Source organism: Taudactylus pleione, unplaced genomic scaffold (assembly GCF_031769625.1).
Source record: "Taudactylus pleione unplaced genomic scaffold, aTauple2 ptg000092l, whole genome shotgun sequence".
NCBI lineage: Eukaryota > Metazoa > Chordata > Amphibia > Anura > Myobatrachidae > Taudactylus > Taudactylus pleione.
In genome coordinates, this window is record NW_028284494.1 from 15017904 (window position 1) to 15041387 (window position 23484).

Sequence of the window (23484 nt, forward strand, 5' to 3'; positions counted from 1 at the left end):
TCAGAGCCGGACGCAATTAGCGCTCGCTCGTCCTGAAAATAGGGGTGGCTATTCAAATGAACCGTTCGCTGTTTGCGGTCTGTTCACGCCTCTAGGTCTGAACGAGCGAACAAAACTTGCGGTCGTTTTTTGGGAAACTACGCCCCCTGGCCGCTCGCATCCTATGTCATGTCCGCTATTTATTAGATTAATTGAGTACATCGACCAGGGTATGAACTGCTCGCTATTCTTGTGGTTGGTTTTTGCTACCACAATTTTGCGAGCAGTTCTGGCTATAAAATAACCCGGTGACGTGGTCAATGACGCTGCTATTTTAATTATGCACACCCATAAAACGCCCGTTTTGACCTTTAAGCACGCCTGCGTTCGGATCTCCACTCCCCGTTTTCAAGCACCTTCCCCTGTTACCACCCACATACGCCTCATTCTGTCACTCAAATTATCAGGCATTCGCTATTTTGCGAGCACATGAATTTCGGCCGCACTGACTGGTTCGCGCATGTGTATAACGATCCGTACGCATGCCCAGTTGGGCAAACATCGCTCGGAGCGAACGAGCGGCCGCTTACGAGTGGCTCTGAATCAGGCCCCATGTGCTTTCAACTCTTGGTCAAGCCCCCTACTCACGCACATGGTGACTTTTCTGCCTTAATATCCCATCTTGAAAGTTGGGAGGTTGTTTTTCTTGTTTTAATTGCTCTTCCTTCCTTCTGTTTTGCAAAGTGTCCTGATCAGCTGCCTTCCGTATGACACCGCTCTCCGTCAAGGTTGCTGAAGCGTGGTAAAAGCACAAAATATAGTGGCAAAACTCCAAAATGTCAGATAAGATGGATAATCTGACTGTTAGATGCGAGGCCAATGGGATGTTTAATTTTAACAGCAGATGGTTTTAGTATAAATTGAAACCGCAAAGGAAAGTCTAACTCTGTATGCTATATCGTATGAAGCTCCTCCGCAGGCAGAGGGCACACGTTCATTGCAGCGTTAGGACATTTTCTCCTGGTTTCTGCTGTATTGAGAGGAAATTATGATAAATGACATAACTGCAATAGTGATACAAACACCAGCCCGTCTCAACGGTTTGTATAAAAGTGCAGTCAGTTTGATATTGTAATTAAAAATGTTTTGGGCTTTGCGTCTAAGGAGATATTTGAACACACTGAAAAAATGCTTTAATGGCATTTAGCATATGGTGCAGACATTCAAATCTGTAATCATTAAACAAGTTTAGATAGTAGCCACAAATGAGTGAAAACTTCAAACAAATTTACCCTTGTTCTGCACTCGGCTGCTGAATTTTGTTTGTTTCAGCAGCAGAATTTCACTTTAAAGTCCTACCCCAACGTCATACACAGCCGAATAACGTGCCCAGTGTCATCCCAGCTCTATTCATATATGTTCAGTGAAATGTGAATTTGTAAAGTAGGAAAACAAACTGTCAATAATAAAAGTTTTCTGTAGGAAAGTGGCAGGCAGCCTATGAATACTCCGCTGATGTGGAAAGATAAGTACTAGGTTGTCATGCCAGTGTTGGGTATGCTTGGACATTCAGAATGTCCACACCAGAATGTCAACAGGTTCTAAATGTTGACAGTCAGAATGACATAATTTTCATTAGGTCAAATATCAATGAGTTTAGGATCGACAAGGTTAAAATGTTGACATGTTCAGAATGTCGACATTTAATATGTACTGTAGACACCCAAATTTCGACCTATGGGGCCAAATGTAATAGGGTGAGAGTTTAGAAAATGGGAGAGTTTTCTCACACTTTTGTAAACTCGGCCAATGTAATAGGGTCCGAGAACAGGCAAACTGGTATGTTTTTCAGACTAAAAAACTCTCACGATTTAAACTCTCATCCAGATGTTGTCCCATTCTGAAGGTAAAACTCCACCAATGTTATAGTGTGAGAGTTTACTGGTAAACGCTCACATTTTCTAAACTCTCACCCTATTACATTTGGCCCATGGTTTTTTGTTGATTGTTAGGGTTAGATTTAGGGTAAGGCTAAAACAACAACAACAAAAAAAAAATCGACATTTTGGTGTCGCCATGTTAAATGTCAACATTGTGAATCTGTTGACATTATAACCATATCGACCTAAATACATGTCTACATACCTTATTGATGGTCGACCTAATGACCATGTTGACTTACATACCACTCCCTTAAATCTCATTTTAGCTGCTATGTGGATATTACCAGGTTTTCTAATACATGTAATGATTCTCAAGGGGAAACACAGGATTTCATCAAGGGGGGTTATTTACAGATTAATAATATATTTAAAAGGTTAAAAAAAAACAACACACTATATAATAACAATTTACCTGCAGTGAAGTTAGCTGCATCCGCCACATAGTGTACAGTATGTCCAGGTATATTCATTACTCGGGGTGCGGTCATAATACCGACCGCGAGGATTCAGTCACTCAGAATGCCGGTGCCAGAATCCCGACACCTGTCAGAATCCCCACTCCGGCATCCCGACTGCTGGCATCCCGACTGCTGGTAACCTGAAGGTAAGTAGCGGGGTTAGGGGGAGGGTTAGGCACTAAGGGGGGAGGGTTAGGTTTAAAGGGAGGGGAGGGGGAGGTTAGGTTCAGGCACCGGGGAGGGAGGGTTAGGGAGAGGGGGAGGGTTAGGATACCGACCAAAAGGTGTCAGTATCCTAACCCTGTCGGGATGCTGGCGTCGGGATCCTGACTGCCGGGTTCCCGAGCGCTAGTATTCCGTACCCAACCCCATTACTGCAGTAAGTATACAGCAAGATACATTTACCATAGAGATAGTAGTTCTTGGTTGATGCCACTGACTGGACTGCAACTAAAATTCTATTTTATGTTGCATGGTTACATGAACTTTTTAAAATGATTGAGGATATTCATGTTACCCCCTACCCAATATAAATAAAATTGCAATATCGACCTGCCGCCAATAAATCTCCGTACTCAGGGCCTGATTCAGCATGGATCGCAACAGATTGCAGATCGATCAATGGTGCCTACAGCGCATGCGTATACATAGCAGTGCACGTGTGTGAGTTAGCATTGCGACCGCTATGCAACCACTCATGCAGAATAAAAGCCATCTAAGAGTGAGTGATAAGCTGTGAGCCTTTGGGGGAGGTGACGGGGGGGTGGTCGGAGAAACGCGAATGTCCGTTTGAACGCCGTTTCTTGGGTGTGCATAAATTAGCCACTGAGACTGCGTTCAACAAGACTTTCAGTTTATGAGGCAGGTCAGACCTGCTGCAATTCTGTGTGAGGGGCCGATGTTACTCGATGTTGCCGATGTATACGCAGGACTGCAAGGTATTAGGGATGTGAGATAGCGGTAGTGGGTGTCTCTATGCTGGCTGTGCGATTGCATTAATTAGCATATTTTCAGCAGACCTCCGTGTGTAATTGCAGCTACGATCGCGATAGCGATCCATGCTGAATGAGGCCCACAGTTTGTACGTAGAAGGGTCGGCATACTGTCAAAGCCGGATTAATGGTGGGCCGATCTGTGCAGCGGCCCCGGAGCCCCCACACATAAGATCTGGCAGGCAGTATTTCACTATCATCGGTCCTCTTCTCCGGCTCAGCCGTCCTGTGTGAGCACAGTGGGCGAGAAACCTTGTCTTCATCTCACAAGACTTTTTTTGTCTTCAGGCTGGGCTCATAACAGCACTAGGGTGGAACATCAGGGGAAAAGGAGGGGCGAGCAGGAAATTCTGTGGCTCCACAGTGTGTTCATTCAGAAGAAGAAGCCTTTAGGCTCAGCACTATATATAACCAGCAAGAGGTGAATAAAATGGTTGTCGGACACAAAGGGCCTGATTCGGAAATAGACGCTCATTTCTCAGCCATTGCGTCTTTGTACGCAGCACCGTGCAAAATTCTGCCCGAGGAGACGTCATAAGTAAAAAAATGCCCACTGCCGACTTCTCTGATCTGCTGCCGCATCTGAAAACACAGCATTGGATCAACCTCGTGAATATTCGACATCTGAGGAGCCCTCAGGTTACCCAGGGTATCTGGAAAAAAATCACGCTGCCTGGACCATGAAGATGCGTCTTAATGCAGCTCTGAGTGCATAGCATGATTTGTCACTGCCGTGGGAAGCTAAAAACCACTTAAGCCCCTTAATGAACACAGGCCGAACACAGAGGTATAATCCTGTTTAGCTTTTCAGATAATACACTTACTGTAGGAATCTGACATTACAGTGTTTTCTATAGAGATTTCTAATTTGTTCTTATTTATTTGGACTCTATTATCAGTAGGGAATGTAATGTACGATGACCTTCACCTGTCTGCACTAACACCCCGAGGGGGTGGAAGAGGGTTTTGGTGCTACCATTATAGATACCAAGGTAGTAACAGCTTCCATTTATACTTGTAATCAGGTACAAATAAAATATATCATAAACAATAAATATATAAAATGTGTTCTTAAGACCCGGATAAATTTCCCCAATTGAATGATGGTTGGCTTGTTTGTCTTTCAATATTTACAGTAAATCAATGGAGGATCTGTAATGAAATCTGTAAATAGTGGAGAACAGACATACGCCTCATCGTGTAATATTGTTACTACAGTAGAAGCAATAGCATGTGTGCTCATCTCTACATTACACAACATGAAGGAGGGACCATCGATAGACATCTTATTACAAATAATTTAGGAAGCTGCGATAAAAGGCTTACAGATGTGCCACCATACATCTATCCTCTGTGCGCTACAAGTCGCGCCACACAACGCGGGAGCTTAGTGTGACTCGGTAGCGCAGAGTGTTTCGTCGTGCATCTTTTTACCTTCAAATGCGACTTATTCGCTCAGAGATGTGAAGAGATAGCACAAGCAGCTTCTGCTGATTAAAATGATATACATGCCGCATATCATTTTAATCAGCAGAAGCTGCTTGTGCTATCTATGTTCTGAGTGTGACTGCGGGTGTATCTGCATGTGAAATGCTACGTTACAGTGTAACAGCCGCTGACACTGTAACGTAGCATTTCACATGCTGATACACCCGCACTCGCTCAGAGAACATAGACATGTTGCATATCATTTTAATCAGCAGCAGCTGCTTGTGCTATCTAATCACATCATTGTGTGAATAAGACGCATTTGAAGATAAAAAGAAGCACAAAAAGATGTTCGGTGCTACTAGAAGGGCTGTATATCAGCTTCTCATAATTTACCAAGAGGTAAACCACACAAAAATAACAGATTTCTCCTGTGGTCCCTCTTTACCGCCACCCCTATAGTCTTCTATGGGGACGACGACCCGAGTTGAACAAGTGGCGAAATACAGCTTAAAGTAGCTAACTAATGCCATCATGAGATAACGGGTCTAATGTATCAAGCAAAGAAGAAAAGAGTGGAGAAGTGGACCAGTGAAGTTGTTGCCCATAGCAACCAATCCGATCTCAGAAAGGATTTATCAACGACATCATATAATATGATTCGCAGATGCTGATTGGTTGTCATGGGCAACTTCTCCACTAGTCCAATTCTCTATTCTTTTCACTGCTGGATACATCAACCCTGATGTTATCTAATGACAAGAAGATAGTTAATGCCGGCATGGTAACTTGTGATAATGTCGACACAGAGTTCTGAGTTAGCCGATTTTCTAAACACTGAGACGCAGCGTCATGAGTCAGTGCATTTGGTCTTGGAGCATCTTTAGACACATTATCGATGCATCATCGGTCACAACATCAAAATTTGCTTCAGCTCTATGGCAGCTGCAGTTTCACCGGCTATGTACGGCTTCCTGTGTGAGCGGTCCAGCTTTTTTGGATGCAGCTGCTTCCAGCATCACGCCCGTGTCGGCTCAGCCACCGGACGAATCGGGAGAGTAGGCAAGTATGGTGTAAGAAGTAAAGTGATCTCTAATGTGATCCTTCGGATCCTTTCCCAAAAAAATATGTGGAAATCGAAAAATATGTGGAAATATGTAGCCCATAGGTTACAATGGCTAACATCATCTAGGGGGACATAATTTTTGCCGGATTCATCTGACACAGCAGTTTTCAGGTGATTTCCTGCGCAAATATGTTTTTGGATTTTTTTTCCCAAAAAGACATTTATTAAAATCACCAGAGTTGTTGACGAAGAGTGCAAAACACCCACATAAAGCATGGTACTGTCAATATCAGTAAAGCAGACAATAACAGATTTACCACAACTAAGAGAACTAAACAAAACGCAACATTGGCAGAGACCTAGGTGTATATTTACTAAAGTGAGAGTTTTTAGAAGTGGAGATGTTGCCCCTAGCAACCAATCAGATTCTACTTAACATTTATCTAACACCTTCTAGAAGATAATAACTAGAATCTGATTGGATGCTATGGGCAACATCTCCACCTCTAAAAACCCGCACTTTAGTAAATATACCCCTTAGGGCTCTATTTATCACAATCTGCATTGTGATATTAGAATACATCACAAGGATGTATGAAATATTGCATGCACGGACAGAGCCTGCAAATCCTCTCTGCACACTTTTTAGGGTAGTTTTTGCCCCCACCCCCTTCCCCCTGCTCAGCTTACACTTACCTACCTGGTGACTGGTTCTCCGGTGAGGTCTATGCTGTTAACTGTGATGCCGGCATAGAGCAGCTGACTGGGGTCACAGTGCAGGAGACCGGAGACTATCTGACCGGAGTCCCAGAGGACCTCACCGGAGCACCGATCATCGGTCCCTGGATGCAGGTAAGTGTTGTTGTTTTTTTTACTGTTTTATTTTTTAAAGTGATCAGCTTGTAGTCTAATAAGACCATAAAGCTGATCACAGGGGGCCGACTCACGGCTGTGCTCTGCCTGTTAGGGCAGTGCAGGAGTCGGGGAAACGGGGACAAGCCCTAATAATACCATCTGCAGATGGCGTCATTATCACAGGGCCAGGGGCATATTTAGAGAGGAGGGGGCCCATGTGCATTCCCCGTCCGGGGCTCCCTCCTAACTTCCCGGCGGCCAGCAGCCGACTGAAGCGGCCGGCCGGCCACCAGAACATTAGTAGACTCTGGGCACTAAAGTGTGTCCAGAGTCTACTGCGCATGCGCAAAACGCAAGAAAACTGTCCACCGCTGCCATTTTTCCTGCGCAGGACCTCGGAGAGGTAAGCTTTAAATAATATGGGTGCAGGGTGTGCAGTGCGGGCCCCCCCTGGACCCGGGGGCCCGTGTGCACCGCACACACTGCACCCATTATAGATACGCCCCTGCATAGGGCTTTCACTGAAATTTTTTTACAATTAATTTTTAGTAAATCTGAGTAGATCACATTACAAGTATGGGAAATGCTTACTAAAAATGTGCGAATTGAAGGGCTTGGAGTAGTTTTTTACGAAAACTGCTCCAAAAGCCCTTTAATACATATTAGTGAAACTAAAATAATGTGAAATGGGTGTGAAAACACCCTTTCTTTTTAGGTAAAAAAAGAATGATAAATAGGGCTGCAAGAGCAGAAAAGAGAGACAGAGGGAAAGGAGGGGAAAGGGTGCACCGTCCGAGAATGAATTTGAGGAAGTAATTAGGCCGCCAAGTGAATTAACGGCCACCCTGAACACTAATAAAGCGACGCTGCAAAAGGTATTTTTATTTTTTTTTCCCTAAGAGGTCGTGGCCATGCCTCCCAGGATTAGACCACACTCCCTTTTACCTGGGTCTGCCGATGCTGTCAGCACCCCTGATTGAGGTAGGAGGGAGCCTTGCGCTAAACTCTCTAAATTTAGTAGCATCGGACATCATGAAATCGTCCATGGTCATATAGAACTCCAGTCTGGTGAACCATTCTGCTATGGTGGGGGGAGTCGTAGCTCTCCAGTTATTACAGGAATTACAGCTTTGGCTACACTACTTAAATGTTTCAGATGTGACTTTTTATAAGACGACACAGAGACAGCAATCTTATAGAGAAGCCAAAATGCTTGTTCCGAACTAACTCTGCACAAATATGTTAATACATATGACATACTTGCTGACCTTTGGGCTGTCCTCTCTGGGACGGGCAACCAGGTGGGAGGTGCGGGAGGCGTGGTGCAGCAATCGTGTTATCACGGCCCCACCCCACATTATACGAAGCCACAGGCTTCCGGTGGCAGCGGATGGCAACAAATCATTTGCAGGACTCTTACTTAATGCTAATATATTCGGGAGACTCTCGGACATACCAAGATAGTTGGTAAGTATGAAATATGCCACTAAAAGAGGAGCAGAAACGTACAGATTATGGGCATGATTCAGAGCCGCTCACTATTTGCGAGCGCATGCTCTGAATCAGGGCGGGGAGTTTTTTTTTTTATTCCGGCCTCCAGGCCGCTCGCACAGCTGTGGGTGACCACCCACAGCCTGTGCGAGCGGCCTGGCGATGGTTGTGATTATCACGACCATCGGCATTGTGTGGAGACCCTTGTGGTAGGGTTTTAGCAATCGCAATGCCGAGTGGACTTCCAGCTCTAATAGAGCCAGAAGTTCACTACTGACATCACGAGTGATGTCAGTAGGGCCGCCCACAAACGGCAGGCGTTCCTTCGGGAACGCCTCCGTTTGTTCAGCCACCCCCCTTCCCCACCTACAAAACGGGGCGAGCTGTCGATCAACATCGACAGCCACCCTGTTTTACTTTGAGCCCCGGAGCGAGTGAAGGTCTCACTAGCTACGGGGCTCGCGCGCGCAACGTGTGCGCACTGGGCCACCATCGACCCGCTTACGAGCAGGTCTGAATCAGGCCCTATGTTTCTCTGATTCCTTTCACATGTACAACTACAAATGCAGAACATCGAACATGACCCCTTCCACCCAGTACAAAATGCTCTGCTCCTGGATTTCTCTGTTAATTGATGATTGCAGCCACCTGTGGTGAAACACCTGCCTCATCTATTACCTATATCAACACAAATGTCTGCAATCATTAATTAGGTGGGAAGTCCTGGAGCAGAGTATTATGTACCGGGTGGAAGGGGTCATGTTGGAGGTTAGGCAAATTTTGCTGGATCTGCACACAGTTATAGAACTGTTTAAATAACTGCAAAACCTAAAATACAATTCGGCTACTAATAACATTCCAGTGGTGTGTGGCATGTGCCCTGGGAGCCAAATGCTGGAGGTGCCATTTTTATGGTTTGAAAATGTCAAAATTCCACTTCTCGTTTAAAACAATCACAGTTATCTCCCTTGACATTTATGTGTCAGTAATGTATGACGACTGCGTCTCCACGTCCCCGGCACCACCCACTTCAGCTGCTCCAGAGCCCAAAGGTCAGCAAGTATGCATTTATTGGGGTATATTTACTAAAATGAGAGTTTTTAGAAGTGGAGTTCTTGCCCATAGCAACCAATCAAATTCTACTTATCATTTATCTAGCACCGTCTGTGTCTCTTTGTGTACTGCGTTTCAGGAACACCACTGATTTTCTGGTACCGTGTGACGTAGAGTATTGTAGTTTTATCGTTACCCATGATGTCTTGTATTTTTGCTTTTCTATAGCAGTGATTGATGCGGATTCCTGCTCTTTGGATGTTTGTATATCCTTTTCGTCTGTCACTTACCTTTACAAATAAAGAGATGAAAAAAAAAAAAAGAAAGAAAGAAATGCCGGGGAAGTATTTCTTGGTATGTCCAGCAAACTGGACTGGACTCAGAGGTGGACGCTATTGCAGCTGCAAATATAAATATATATATAGATGTCCGACATCTCCATCTCTGTCATGCTATAGATGTGTTTATATTTTTACTCATACACTGTTTTCTACGCTACAGTATCTGAACTGAAACTTTCTGAAAGCCCAAATAAGACTCCATTGTGCATGCTTAGTTACCTTGCTTACCCAGGAGAGCAGGGTGAGGACCGCCAGAGCGGGTGTATTACATACCTCCCAACTTTTGTGCACCAAGAATAAGGACCCTTCGCCCGAAAAGGTAGCGTGGCTTCGTGGGAAGGGACGGGACCTCATGAAAACAGGGCGGAGCCTCGCAAAAGTTATACAAAGTTATAGTGGCAGGTGCAGCCTGGAGCGTATAGAGCGATGCTGAGCGTTGTTGCAGCGCATATACCCTAATGGTGTATAGCAGTGTGCTCCTTGATGTAAGCAGTGGTGGCATTCTTACCGACTTCATATAAATCCTCCCCGGGAGAGCTGCTGCTAGCCTGTTCGGGGGGGGGGGCTGGGCTGTAAATGTAATTAGACCCCGTCCCTTTCCTGGAGAAGTCCGCAATTTGTGGGTCCACAAGGAGGGATCAGGGCTAAACTGCGCTATTTGCGTCATTTAGCCCCGCCCCCTCTCTACAGATCCGCAAATTCCCCATTAAATCTCCCCATTCTGCCCGCTTCACTAGGCAGCAGGCAGGATGCGGGAAATCTGCCTAGACTTGCGGGGGTGCAGGGTGCTACCCGAAATATCCTGAGCCTTCCGGAAGCGTAGGCAAGTATGAGTGGTGATATATGGATGTGGACACATTTTGGGGGCCTGTATGGCGCTATAACAGAGCCAAGTCTCTTGGTGCATCCTAACATGCAGCATGCCAAAAGAGCAGCAGCACATGACGGAGGTCAGACCTCCTGAAGAGCTGCGGTAGGTCCTAGTGACCGCCAGCTCTTTCCTTATGGATGGAGGCACTCATCATCTAACTGGGTGGACATGCATTACTGAGCTCCCCAGCACTATGTGACAGGCTCTGGTAGTAGCTGTCGTTGACCTCTGACCCTGCAGTCTGTGCTTATTTCCCAGATTTTATTTTCCCCACAATTGTTTGGCATTTGGGAGGTGAACTGGAGTGCCCTGAGAGGGCATGCAAGTGGCTAGTGCCGGGGACAGGGCGGGGGGGTGAAGTGGGAAAATTGCTCCATCACAGACCAGTGCCCTTTGGCGCGGTGCCACGAATCACCGATACATTGAGAATAACGTCATCATGCGCAGTGCACAAAATAGGATGAGGGAGGATGACCTGCTTTCCAGGAGAGTAGGTTAGTATGGGTATACAGCCATGATGTCGACATTCAAAATTTTGACATGGACGGAATGTTGCAGATCAACATGTCGACATTGTCATGTAAATATCCACAGCTGGTTTAAGTTTTAGGGTTTGGCTGCCATTAGGGTTAGTTCATAAGTGCATAGAAAACCTCATTGTCGACATGCCTACTGATGACATTTACAGTGTCGACATTCATGTGTGTGTGGGATGATTTCTATGCAAGAGTTTGTTGCTTCAAAAGGAACCTTTGATTGTGGGGAAATAGATGCTGCAGTGGAACTGCTGCATATAAGCTGGGAACACACTAATCTCACTCCTGTGTTTTTCTAATATGAAGTGGTCATTGATTCCTGAGAACAGCAGATGATTATGGCTGCTGGCAATCATCTTTTCAGTATAAACTCAGAGGCAGCACAGGAAACCAGGGGAACAGAGACAAGTGAGAACAAGCTAAATACGGGAAATGTGCCAGACAATAAACGAGATACATATTAACGGGGAAAATGAAATAGGCAGGGTACTAAAATAATGGCCTTTGATAATCAAAATAAGCTGTGAAGTGGATGTATACTGCTGGCAATGAAATATTTATTGTGATTCTTTAGGGGGTTGGGTATGGGATGCCGGAGCTCGGGATCCCGGTGGTTAGAATCCCGATAAGTACATAGAGCTACTGAGAATATTTACACAACCTACTTGAAGCACTTCTATTGTTCCTTTTGTTCTTTGCAATAATAACCTATGTGCTCCATTTATACCCCTTTTACACCGGAGCTAAAACCCGGGTTTTTGAAGGGTTAACCCGGGCAGCTCCCTGGTGTAAAAGGGGAGAGAGTTGGATCGCCGGGTCGAGTGACCGGCAATCCAACCCAGGTAACCAGCAGGGTTTAACACGGGCGTAGCCCGTGAAACCCTGCTGTGAGAACAGCGCACTCCGGGTCACGATGACCTGGACTGCGCTGCTAGCCAGCTGATTGGTCCGGCTTCAGTGGCGCTTGGAGATGACGTCATCTCCAAGCGACCACTTTCACTCCGCAAAAGTCGGGTCGGTGTGAGCGACGCTGACTCGGGAATATCCCGAGTCGGCGCCGGCAAAATTCCGGGTCTGATCCAGATAGGAACTTTGTTCCAACTCTGGGTCAGACCCGGAATTTAGGTGGAAAAGGGGTATAACAGTCCAGGTTTTAAGGATAGCCATAGTTGAGCACAGGTGACTTAATTAGTACCTTAGTTGTTTTGATATAACCATCTGTGCTTAAGCATGGATATCACTACACCAGGACTGTTAGTGTGCCTTCAGGATTGAGGTTGGGAATCGCTGATATAGAGCAGTGGTTCTCAAACTCGGTCCTCAGGACCCCACACAGTTCACTTTTTGCAGGTCACCCAGCAGGTGCACAGGTGTATTCATTACTCACTGACACATTTTAAAAGATCTACAGGTGCAGCTAATTATATCACTAGTAATTATGTGAGGAGAGCTGCAAAACATGCACTGTTTGGGGGTCCCGAGGACCGAGTTTGAGAACCTGTGATATAGAGGAATAACATGAAAATATAGGACATACAAGAAGCATAAATGCAAGAGTAGTAGGAGATTGAGCATAATACTGTGCAAAATACATAGTAAGGTATGTAATAAGCTGCCTATATCTGAAAAGGAACCCTGACTGGGGTTGGGTACGGGATGCAGGCACTCGGGATCCCAACGGTCAGAATCCTGACGCCAGCATTCCAAAAGGGTTAGGATACCAATACTAACCCTCCCCCTCTCCCTACCGTAACCCTCCCTCCCCGTCCTGAACCTGACCTCCACCCCCTAGTGCCCAGGGGTGCAGAGAGGGGGGGGAGCGGGTACTATTTACCCGGGCTTCCGGAGGGGCCCGGCACCGCCCCCCCCTCCCTTCTCTCTCCGTCACAGCAGCCCATCACACAGCGTGTGCTGAGCTGCAGTGGGAGACTGATGTGGCTGCTGAGCAGCAGCCACATCAGTCTGTTGTGCCTGTGGATGGGAGTGATCACACTAATCGCGCCGCCCTGGCTTTGCACCGGGCTGAGGGGCTCACAGCGCCCCCCTCCCGAGTGTGCAGCGCCGCAAAAGTGTGTTTTATTTAAAATTTTTGCTCAAGGGGGCGAGGCCACGCCTCACACTATTAGGCCACGCCTCACACTATTAGGCCACGCCTCACACTATTAGGCCACGCCTCACACTATTAGGCCACGCCCCCTCTACCTGGGCCCTGCAGGGCTCTCTACGGCCCTGCTAGTGCCTAAACCTATCCTCCCCTCTTAGTGGATAATCCTAACCCTCCCCCTCCCTAACCCTAACTCTCCCTCCCGGTTGCCTAAACCTAACCTCCTCCCGCGCTCCCCATTAGTGCCTAACCCTAACCGTCCCCCCTTAGTGCCTAACCCTAACCTTTCCCCTAGTGCCTAACCCTAACCTTCCCACTACCCCAGGACTTACCGTCGGGATGCCGACGCCAGGATTCTGACAGGTGTCGGGATTTCGGCACCGGCATTCTATTGCATTACACTAGATTATAACTACATCCCTCCTAACTTTCATTATTACCAAATACACTGTAAGTATAGTATATCACTACTTGCCGGACCTCCCATAGGTGCAGCACTACTAATAGAGACTAGTAGGTATGTGTAATGCGCTGCGGACTTCAAGCATCGGCGAGCCCTGTGCAAGACTGCCCGATGTTTTAAAGTAGTAGTATTTTAAAAGGCAAAATTAACCTGGTTTTGGCTTTTAAATGACGGGTCTTGCCGATGCTTCAAGTTCGCACCCTATTACATGAACCCCAATATCTGCAGCTTTGGATCCGGGTTGGTTCTCCATACGTTTTATGTTACCATCAGCCAGCCATAGCGATGGGTGCTTGTTTTTGTTTGAAAGCAGTACGCTCCTGCACTTTCTTCTCACTGTGCATATATGCTGGGCACTAGGACCCAGAGTCTGCAGGGAAGTCTGTCCTCTAACCCGATGTGCTACTGCATAGTGACTGCAGCCTATGGGCCTCATTTATCAATGAGTTTTATCATTCACAACGAGTAGATATGAGCATCGGAAACCAATGGTTAGCAACTATTGATGTTTCTTGTTCGATGGAAGTACTTTTTCCATCGAATACCAGGAATTCGATTGTCGGCAGCCATCGGATGCAGCTTTCTGATGCCCATCCGATGGCTGACTACGGGGGTAATGCACACACTGCTGCTCTGCACAGTATTGTGGTCCCTAGGATGCTTTCTGTATGTTATGGCGGTCATTAGCAGGCAGTGTGTATTTTACATTAGAATACTCTCTGTATTGTATGGTAATCAGTAGGATTACCATACAATATATATTAGTGCACCTCCTGAAAGTTACCCCTACTGTTTAGTTTTCCATAGTTTCGAAGAATGAGGATAGATGCATAAGTGATCCTCCTGCCCACTAGGTAAGACTTGCCAGCCTCTGGTGATGCAAAGATAGGCAGCATTCCTCTCTTCATATGTATTTATTTATATAGATATTTAAGTTATATTGCCTACATATCACACAGGGCTTAACAGAATATTTATCACTCACATCACTCCCTATCCTCTTGGAGCTTACAATCTATATTCTATATCACACATACATAAATACATCTAGGGTTAATTTTGTCTGAAACCAATAAATCTATCAGTATAAGGCATAATCGTGTTACGCTCCCGACCAGCCGGAACACTAGGCAAGTCTCCCGGAACCAGCCGCAGCCAGCCCGCATCCCCCGTTGCCAGCCACTTAGGGGTCTATTTACTAAGCAGTGTTAGGAGACAGAGTGAAAAGTGATAAGGTACCAGCCAATCAGCTCCCAACTGTCATTTTTCAAACACAGCCTGTGAGATGGCATTTGGGAGCTGATTGGCTGGCACCTTATCACTTTTCACTCTGTCTCCTAACACTGCTTAGTAAATAGACCCTTTAGTATGCAGTCCGGGGGACCAGATGACGCGATTCGTGTTAAATCGCGTCATTGAAGCCCCGCCCCCCGCTGTACAATACCTGTATTACTGGTTCTGCACAGTGGGGGGCGGGGCCACGATGATGCTATTGAGCCACCACGCGCCATGCTCCACCCAACTGCTGTGTACAGAGAGTCGACCAGGCTGTCCCCACCTGGAAGGGACAGCCTAAAGGTAGGCAAGTATGGTATAAGGCCATAGGGACCTGTTTGAAATTGGTCCAATGGCTTCAATGTTGTTAGACAGCAATGCCAACCACTGTGCCACAGTACTGACCTCCCAGCCAGCCCAAATAAAAAATTTAGATTTGTAAAAGAAGTAACTTGTATAACAGTAAAGCACAATGTCTAATAATATATAAGTTTTTTGCATTGCTTAAAATTTATAGATATAATGCTTTACTGTTGTATATTGTGATTATAATTGTAAGTTATCATTTGACCTCTTCTGCCAGAGTGTGCTGGTAGAGCCACAAGTGATAGAGAGAGCCTGTCCAAGCATTAGGCTGTGTAACCCATTAACAATTTGCTGTACAATATAGTCATAAATCAGAGCATGACCTGAATAGCTGATAAACTGCAGCATTCGGTGAAGAGAACCTCAATGCAGTAGGTGGTCCTATAATCTTTATTTTCAAGATAAAGTTTTGGAATCCTGTGTAGTCTGCAGCCTGGTATTTTGTGGCTCTGATTACAGTGTGCTAGGCCGTTATTCATATGTGATAATATAGGTGTTTCAATCACTTCACAGCGTGAGTGACAGCTTTTCAATGTTTTGGGGGTGACAGCGTGAATTTGATTCACCGTGCAGACCTCTATTTGTTCTCCATAGTCTGCACTCTAAGTAAATTGCTTTATGGCAGGTTGCATAAGTCATACTATTCGTTTCTCTCCTCTCATTTCTTTGCTTGATATTCATAGAAAATGCACTGCGTTAACATAATCCTTCTATTGTAATAAATATCTAAAGTGGAAACAGTCTGTCAATTTAATGGAATAGATCTACTATGCTGACAGTAGGTATTTGTTTAGGAAATTATATAACCAGCAATAAAAATTACATTGTTGGAGAATAGACACTAAATTCACTGGGTACTTTCCAGTCCGGATCAGAAATATTTACAGTCGTCTTATTAAATTGCGTGTCGTACCTAGCGACAGTAAACAAATACAATCAATATTTCCATGTTCTGAATGCTAATAAAAAAGGCAATATTTCCATACAAAAAATAACACTGCACTTCAGGTTACAGCATTCGTACAGTATATACAGCAGCTAAATCAGGTTATTGCATTTTTAAAAGCGCTCTCCTAATTCCATGTTGATTTGAATGGGAAATGCTGTAGCCTTGGCACACACGGGCACTTCAGCTTTTGATGCCCTGCATGCAGAGCATTGACTGCCGAGTAGACTGGAATACCCTGCCTGCCAGGAGAACCACATTCTGCTTTCAGATAATGGGTGTCCAGGGCAGAGCTTTTTGACTTTTGAAATGTTACGGCTTGCTGGCTAGTAACTTGCAGCGTTCTAAAGCACCGTTACATCTGTTTCTTGGGTCGGTGAGACAAACAAACTAGAAAATGTATCTAGTGCCAGGTAAAGGTATCTGCACTTTCTGCATGTAATAGGCATCCGGAGTGAGCTGTCATAGGGAACTAGGACAGTGTTTACACTTGCCAGCGGGATCAAGAATCATGCATTATAAATCAGATTGTGTCAGTAACACATTACTATGAACGGAATTCTTACAGACAAGATTTGGGATCTTTTCACAATATATTTACCAGCAATGCGCCTAGAGGTTTTCCAGTAAACATTCAGAACTCTTCGTGCCAGTAGACTGAGGGGTCTATTTACTAACCAGTGAAAAACCTACAGCAGTGGTAGATAACAAACTTTATCACAGTGATACATTACGTATTACCACTTATATTTATCAAAGAACCTTGCGGTGTTCATCAAAAAGCGTCCCCCAGTGGTATTGTAAACAGCCTTCATGTTCACGTGTCAGAATACATAATACATACTTTGCTTACTCTCCTGGGACTGCTGGGAGCCTCCCAAAAATCGTGTGCCACTCCCGGGAACCCGCAGCAGTAGGCAAGTCACCGAATGACTGCCGCCCGGCACGCCTGCACATGACAGTGGGTGGTACGGGGAAGTGATGACGCAAATTTGCACTGAATCGCATCATCATAGACCCGCACCCTGCTTCGATAATGCCGGTAATATTGGTATTATAAAGCAGGGAACAGGGGGTGGGACTCCAATGATGCGATTGTACCGTCACTCCCCCGCTCCGCCCTTTAAGCCGCCCCCACCCTTCCTGCCGCACCTCCCTGGGAGCCCCCAGAATGCTCCCAGAAAGTCGGTAAGTATGACATAACGCCATACTGGGGGCCTCATTTATCAACGAGTTTTAACATTCACAATGAGTGATAAATCTCGTCACGTATGATAAATGTTGCTCCAGCCAATCACCTCCCACCTGTCATTTTTCAAACAGATGACAGTTGGGAGCTAATTGGTTGGAGCACCATTATCCTACGCAAAGAGTTATCACTCGTTGTGAATGATAAAACTCGTTGATAAATGAGGCCCTGAGCTTTTAGCAATTTTATAAATTCTTCACAGCTATAGGGACTGCGGTAAAATCCCAAATCACTGATTTTGTTCATGGTATATATGGGGAGAAGCACTTGTAACCCTGTTTTCCAGCAAAAATGCAGATAAATAGATAGCACAGTGTAAAATTAAGGAGTAGCTAAAAGGTTAGCTTTTCATCACTTGGATCATTTTCTGCTGAAAAGTTTCTACATGTCATCTGTAAATGGCATCAATACAGCACCCAATTGTACTGGGGAGAGGAGAATCCCTATAGACCTCTTTTTTTCCATCAGTCCACCTATGCTGCTATACTGTACGTCTGCGAAACAAATCTTTGTGTGCGCCAGAAACTAGGTCTGTATCATATATATATATATATATATATATATATATATATATATATCCCCTAACACACTTACAGAATATTTGATTTTGCAACATTTTAAGCATAGTAAAGTGTATTTGTACAGAAAGGTGTTTAGGATATTTGCTTCTCTGTAATTAATTAATGTCTCTTCTATTTTCACAGTACAAACAAGTGGAACAGTACATGTCCTTTCACAAACTGCCTTCTGACATGCGACAGAAGATACATGACTATTATGAGCACAGGTACCAAGGAAAGATCTTCGATGAGGACAATATTCTGAGCGAGCTCAATGATCCACTGAGGGAGGTACGGTACACAGGAATCCATATGTCAGTGATGTCATTACATATTGATAACAAGCTTGTGTGGCTTCATAAATGCATGGCATTGTCAACTTAATTTTTGACCTAAGCATGTCATTTTATTTATTGCGATCAGGGGCGGGATGAATCAAGCATCGCATTTTGCATGCGGTGCATCCCGCCACTCGTCGCATGCATGCCGGCATAAATAACGTCAGTATGCATGAAGAAAATGTCAAAGGACAGCTCTCCCGAAAAAAGCTGTCCTTTGCGATAGAGGGGTTTCAAGATTCATGACCCAGAAGTCCCTCTGGTGTCCTTCTGCGCAGAATGAAGCGTGCGGCGTGGGGGACACTTTGAGGGATACAATTGGATCCCTTTCAGTTCAGAATGCGATAAGAAGCCCATAGGCTTGTATTGGGCACACCCACCTGAAGACGGCATTGCCCACCAGCTCCAAGCTGCGAAAAGCTTTACTGTCTAAAAGCTTGGTGCATATGAGAAATGCGGTCAAACCTCCGAAAACTGCATTTTCGGGGGTTTCACCGCATAATAGAGGATAGTGCATCCCACCCTGTATGTTTTTAATATGTTTATTTTTTTAAAATACAATCAGGTTTTTATTATCTTTAGTGTAGATTGTTCCACAAGAGTTCCCTAGCGCCGTACTTACTGTAGGGGTGAAACATTATTTGGGTACAGGCTGATAAAGACAAGCACATAACTAACCAATACACATAACTATAGTGCTCAGATTACATAATTAAGTAGAAAATATATATGAGAGAAGATCCGACTTATGATAGTACCCATTCTAAAGGGCAAATGGAGGGCACAAAGAGGGAGAGGTCAGAGCTCTGGGATACAGGGGCTGGAGAGTTAGGAGGAGGGGTGGAAGGTTTGTGAGAAGAGATGATTTGGGAGCAGGGCCAGGCTCTAGAGGTGTTCGACCAGTGCGGACCCCTCCCCAACATCCCGATTTCATCGGAATAGTACTGTCCCGCTGTTCCAACCGTGGGCCGAAGTGGCCCACGAGTGGTCAAATCGGGAGGTTGGGGTTCCCCACCACCGTAGCTTTGCATCGGTGCCAGACCCCGGAGTCAGAATGGATGCTGTGCGCATGCACGCGGCATCCATTCAGTGACTGGAGAGGGGCTGGGGGAAGCCCGGCTAGTGAGGCTCCCCACAGCCTGACGTTATTTGGTGGCATGCCTCCAAATAACGTCATGTAGGGGGGGGTGGCCTATGGCAATTAGGCCATGCCTCCATTTTTGGTTGCACGTGGCTTAGCTGCGCGCGATGTAGGGGCACACTTTAAAGAGCCTCACATGGTGCTCCTGGAGCCTCCCAACCTGGAGCCGGCCCAGGTTGGGAGGTTGGAGGCAAGTTTGGAAAGGCATTCCAGAGGTTGAGGGCAGCACAGGAAGACCAAAGTGGGAGGAGGCGGTCATTGGCGAAGCAGAGTGGGTGAGAAGAAGTATCGTCGGAGATAGGATAGGAAATGATTCAGAGGTCCACGCAATTCAAACGCAATGTCGATCTTTACGTAGTTGAGCTATTATCTGCAACTGCTTCGGGCTTTATAGGTTAATTAGAGGATTTTGAATTTAATGTTGTGGGTATAGGGAGCCAGTGGAGTGACTTTGGATATACAGAACATCTAATGCAAAATAGTTTTTTCCAGTGTTTTTCTTATGGATCTGTTACCTCTGAGACATGTCCTTCTATATATGTTAACTAGAGGCTATTCAAAACCTAATGAGAAGCAAAATACCTGGATGCAATGTTTTCCTAGCTATTTAATTTAAGCCCTCAAGGCACCTATTTATATAAGTGTAGATAAGCCAAGCCTCCAGGGAATGATCCTATCCCACTACTTACAACTTAAGAGGATGACACCGTTGATAACGTATTTTGCGTAACTTACCCACATTCCCATAGACCTCTTTGGGTCTGAGTCAGTTTTCCAAGTGGCCAAAATCTTTTTTGAACTCAGCAATGGGAACAAGTGAAAACAGAGAGGCCTTTTTGGATCCCCCTGGGTCAATAACTATGTCCATGCGCATATCACTACAGAATTTCACCAGAGTTCTAATAAATAGACCCCATAACACCATAAACTGCTCACAAGCGAAACTACTTCATATATATATTTTTGTTACTATTAGTCATTTATAAAATGCAACTTAAAGCTTAAGCAATCATATTTCTTAGCTCTCCTCCTAATTATCAATATCTCCTTTTCAAAATCTCTCTGGAAGTTGGAGAGTATGGCTGCCAGTTACACACACCTCCCAACTATACCGATTATATCGGGACAGTCCCTCTCTTCTAACTACACCATTCCAGTTCCATACAGTGACAAATTACTGCAGAATTATAATCATTAATAGCAACCTGAAGAAACAAATCAAGGAGCTATGGAAATTACCAATAATTTCCTTATAGCCTGCCACAGTGATTTGTGTAAAAATCTACTGCTAATTTATTCATGGGATTGCTACTTTCAATCCTAGAGCTGGTGTGTGTGTGTGATTGAGCAATATCCAAAAATAACTGTATTGGACATAAAAAAGGTATGAAAGCCCCAATCACATTTTCTACCCAAAGCAGAAAGTCTGACAGATTTAAACATAGAAATAATGCAAAGGTCTAAAAATGCACTGTATAGAAAATCCAGGAAACCGAATTGCTTATTACTGAAGCGATGAGTGTAAAGGGCAGCCCACAGAATGGCTAGAGGTCAGAAATCCTTCACATTTAGCACACTAAAACTAGCTTGTCTTAATCCTCTCTGCGGCCACCTTGATTAGTTCTGGGGCCTGATAAATTGGAAAGGCCTATTACCCTTCCTGAGAGGTTATATTTCCCCTGATACTGTGGCCATTATGTTTCACCACCACTTTCATGTGTAAGATAAACCATCCCCTGTCCCTGATGGTAATGGTCTGTACTCTTCCTGATCTATACAATAAACTTTAAATCATGCCACTCTTTGGGTCCCCCTTGGTGAATTTAACATAACTGATAGCTGGACCTGACTGATTTCATCATTCGTCACAGTAGAGGCCTTTTGCCAGACAAGGATTAATGTATTGAATCACATGTCAAGTTTCACACTGTGCTCTTTATTTTACATTCTAAACTGTGATCTATTTTGTGTCTACAGTTAGGGAAATACATCACTTATATAATTTCAGGCCGATTAATAATCTGCATGGTTACGTTTATATCGTACATACAACTGTGTGACAGACAGCATTATTAAAACATTGCGGCAGGAAAATGCATCTCAGTGACGGGAACCGGCTAAGTTATTCAGCTCTAGGTGAAGGGAGCCCGCATATGTTTAATTACCTGTCATACATCATGCTTGGAAAGGAAAGAGTAGTATTGGCGGGTGTTCAAGCATGATTTGTGTCACCTTTCATACAATCTTTGCAGATGCCCTCATACTGCGGGACTGTGGTTCCACTGCTCTGGAATGTAAATCTAACGGTACTGTAGTTTGGTACTGATGACATAACTTTAAGCCCACCTTCATCAATGAAATAAATAATTTTTCCCTCCTCAAATACTGATTGGTTTAGCTTAATTTACAGACGTGTTCACATACAGCTATCCTCAAAATCACGCCAAATAGCCCCGTTTGGCGCGCAACAGAATTTGCGACTTAGCCGTCCCATGGAACTTTTTTATAAAATATGGGTCTTAATCTGCTACTTTGTACCAGTTTTGCAACCAAAAATATTAAACCTAAATACAGTACTTTGTGCATTATTAGCAAACTATGGGCCTGATTCAGCACGGATCGCAATTGCAACCGCGTACGCTGATCGGCCGAGTGGTGCGTTCTGCGCATGGGTATGCACCGCAGTGTGCGTGTGCGCCGATTGCACTGCGATTATGCACGCAGGCAGGAATCCATTGCAGAATGAGTGACAGGCCGTGAGCGTTTGGGGGTGGTGACGGGGGAGTCAGTGGCGTATCTATAATGGGTGCAGTGTGTGCGGGGCACACGGGCCCCCGGGTCCAGGGGGGCCCCGCACCACTCACCCTGCACCCATATCATTTTAAACTCACCTGTCCGTGGTCCCACGTCGGGTGTCAGCGCTGCTCAGAACGCCGTAAAATGGCCGCCGTGGCTATTTTTCCAGTGTTCTGCTCATGCGCAGTAGACTCCGGGCACACTCTAGTGCCCGGAGTCTACTAATGCTCCGGTGGCTGGCCAGCCGCGTCAGTCGGCTGCCGTCCACCAGGGAGAGAGGAGGGGGAACCGCACAGGGAGTGCACACGGGCCCCCTCCTCTCTTAAGACGCCCCTGGGGGGAGTGGCTTCAGGAAAGCAGGCGCGCCGTTGCATGGACATGCAAAAATTAGCCACTGCGATTGCCTACGCAACTTGAGTACTCACTGCTTGCGACGAGGCTTGCAATTTCTGAGACAGGTCAGACCTGATGTAATTGTGCGTGACGGGCCAATATTCTCCAATGTTACCGATGTATATGCAGGACTGCGAGGTATTACGGATGTGAGAAAGCAGCAGTGGGCGTCTCTATGCTGGCTGAGTGGTGGCAGACAGCATATTTTCGCAGCTTCATTGCGTGCGATTACGCAGCTGTGTTCGCAATTGCGATCCATGCTGAATCAGGCCCTAAGATGGTAAAGAGTACGCAATCTGGGTAAAAAGACACAAAACAAAGGTCCTTTGCTAGTGACTTGTGCTACCCATCCTTGTTCTTAGGGTGGAATGCACTAACAGTACAATACAGTCATACCTCCAAAAACTGGCGCTTTCGGGGCTATGACCGCATTCCCCATATGTGTCAAGCTCAGTAAAGCAAAGCTTTCCGGAGTTTACACCTGATAGGCAACGCCATCTATAGACACATCGCCTAATTTTTTGCGTATAGTTCCCCTAGAGCAGGGGTGGGGAACCTTGTTTCTACCGAGGGCCATTTTGATATATATAACATTATTCACGGGCCTGGCACAGGCCACGCGCCCTCCGTGTGATGTCACATGGGGAAGGGGCCGTTCCAGGCGGCACTGCTGCATAGATTCTGGCTGCAGGACGCCATTCTAGGCACCCTGCTATCCAGATGAGGCTAGCAGAAAAAAGCTCAAAGACCAGACCAAATGATTCCGGGGGCCTTATACGTTCCCCTGCCCTAGAAGGATCCAATAGCATTCCAGTGTCCCCCACGGCTCTCACAGGCCGA

The 23484-nt window shown here is 45.5% G+C and overlaps 1 protein-coding gene across 1 annotated transcript in view; it reads left to right on the forward strand.

The window, feature by feature from the left end:
- The window catches only part of HCN1 (hyperpolarization activated cyclic nucleotide gated potassium channel 1), a 478812-nt gene that overhangs the window by 400163 nt on the left and 55165 nt on the right, over nt 1-23484 (forward strand). The window contains exon 6 of the mRNA XM_088469496.1: nt 18121-18267. Coding sequence (XP_088325622.1) covers nt 18121-18267 — 147 coding nt within the window. The remainder of the gene's footprint in view (nt 1-18120; nt 18268-23484) is intronic.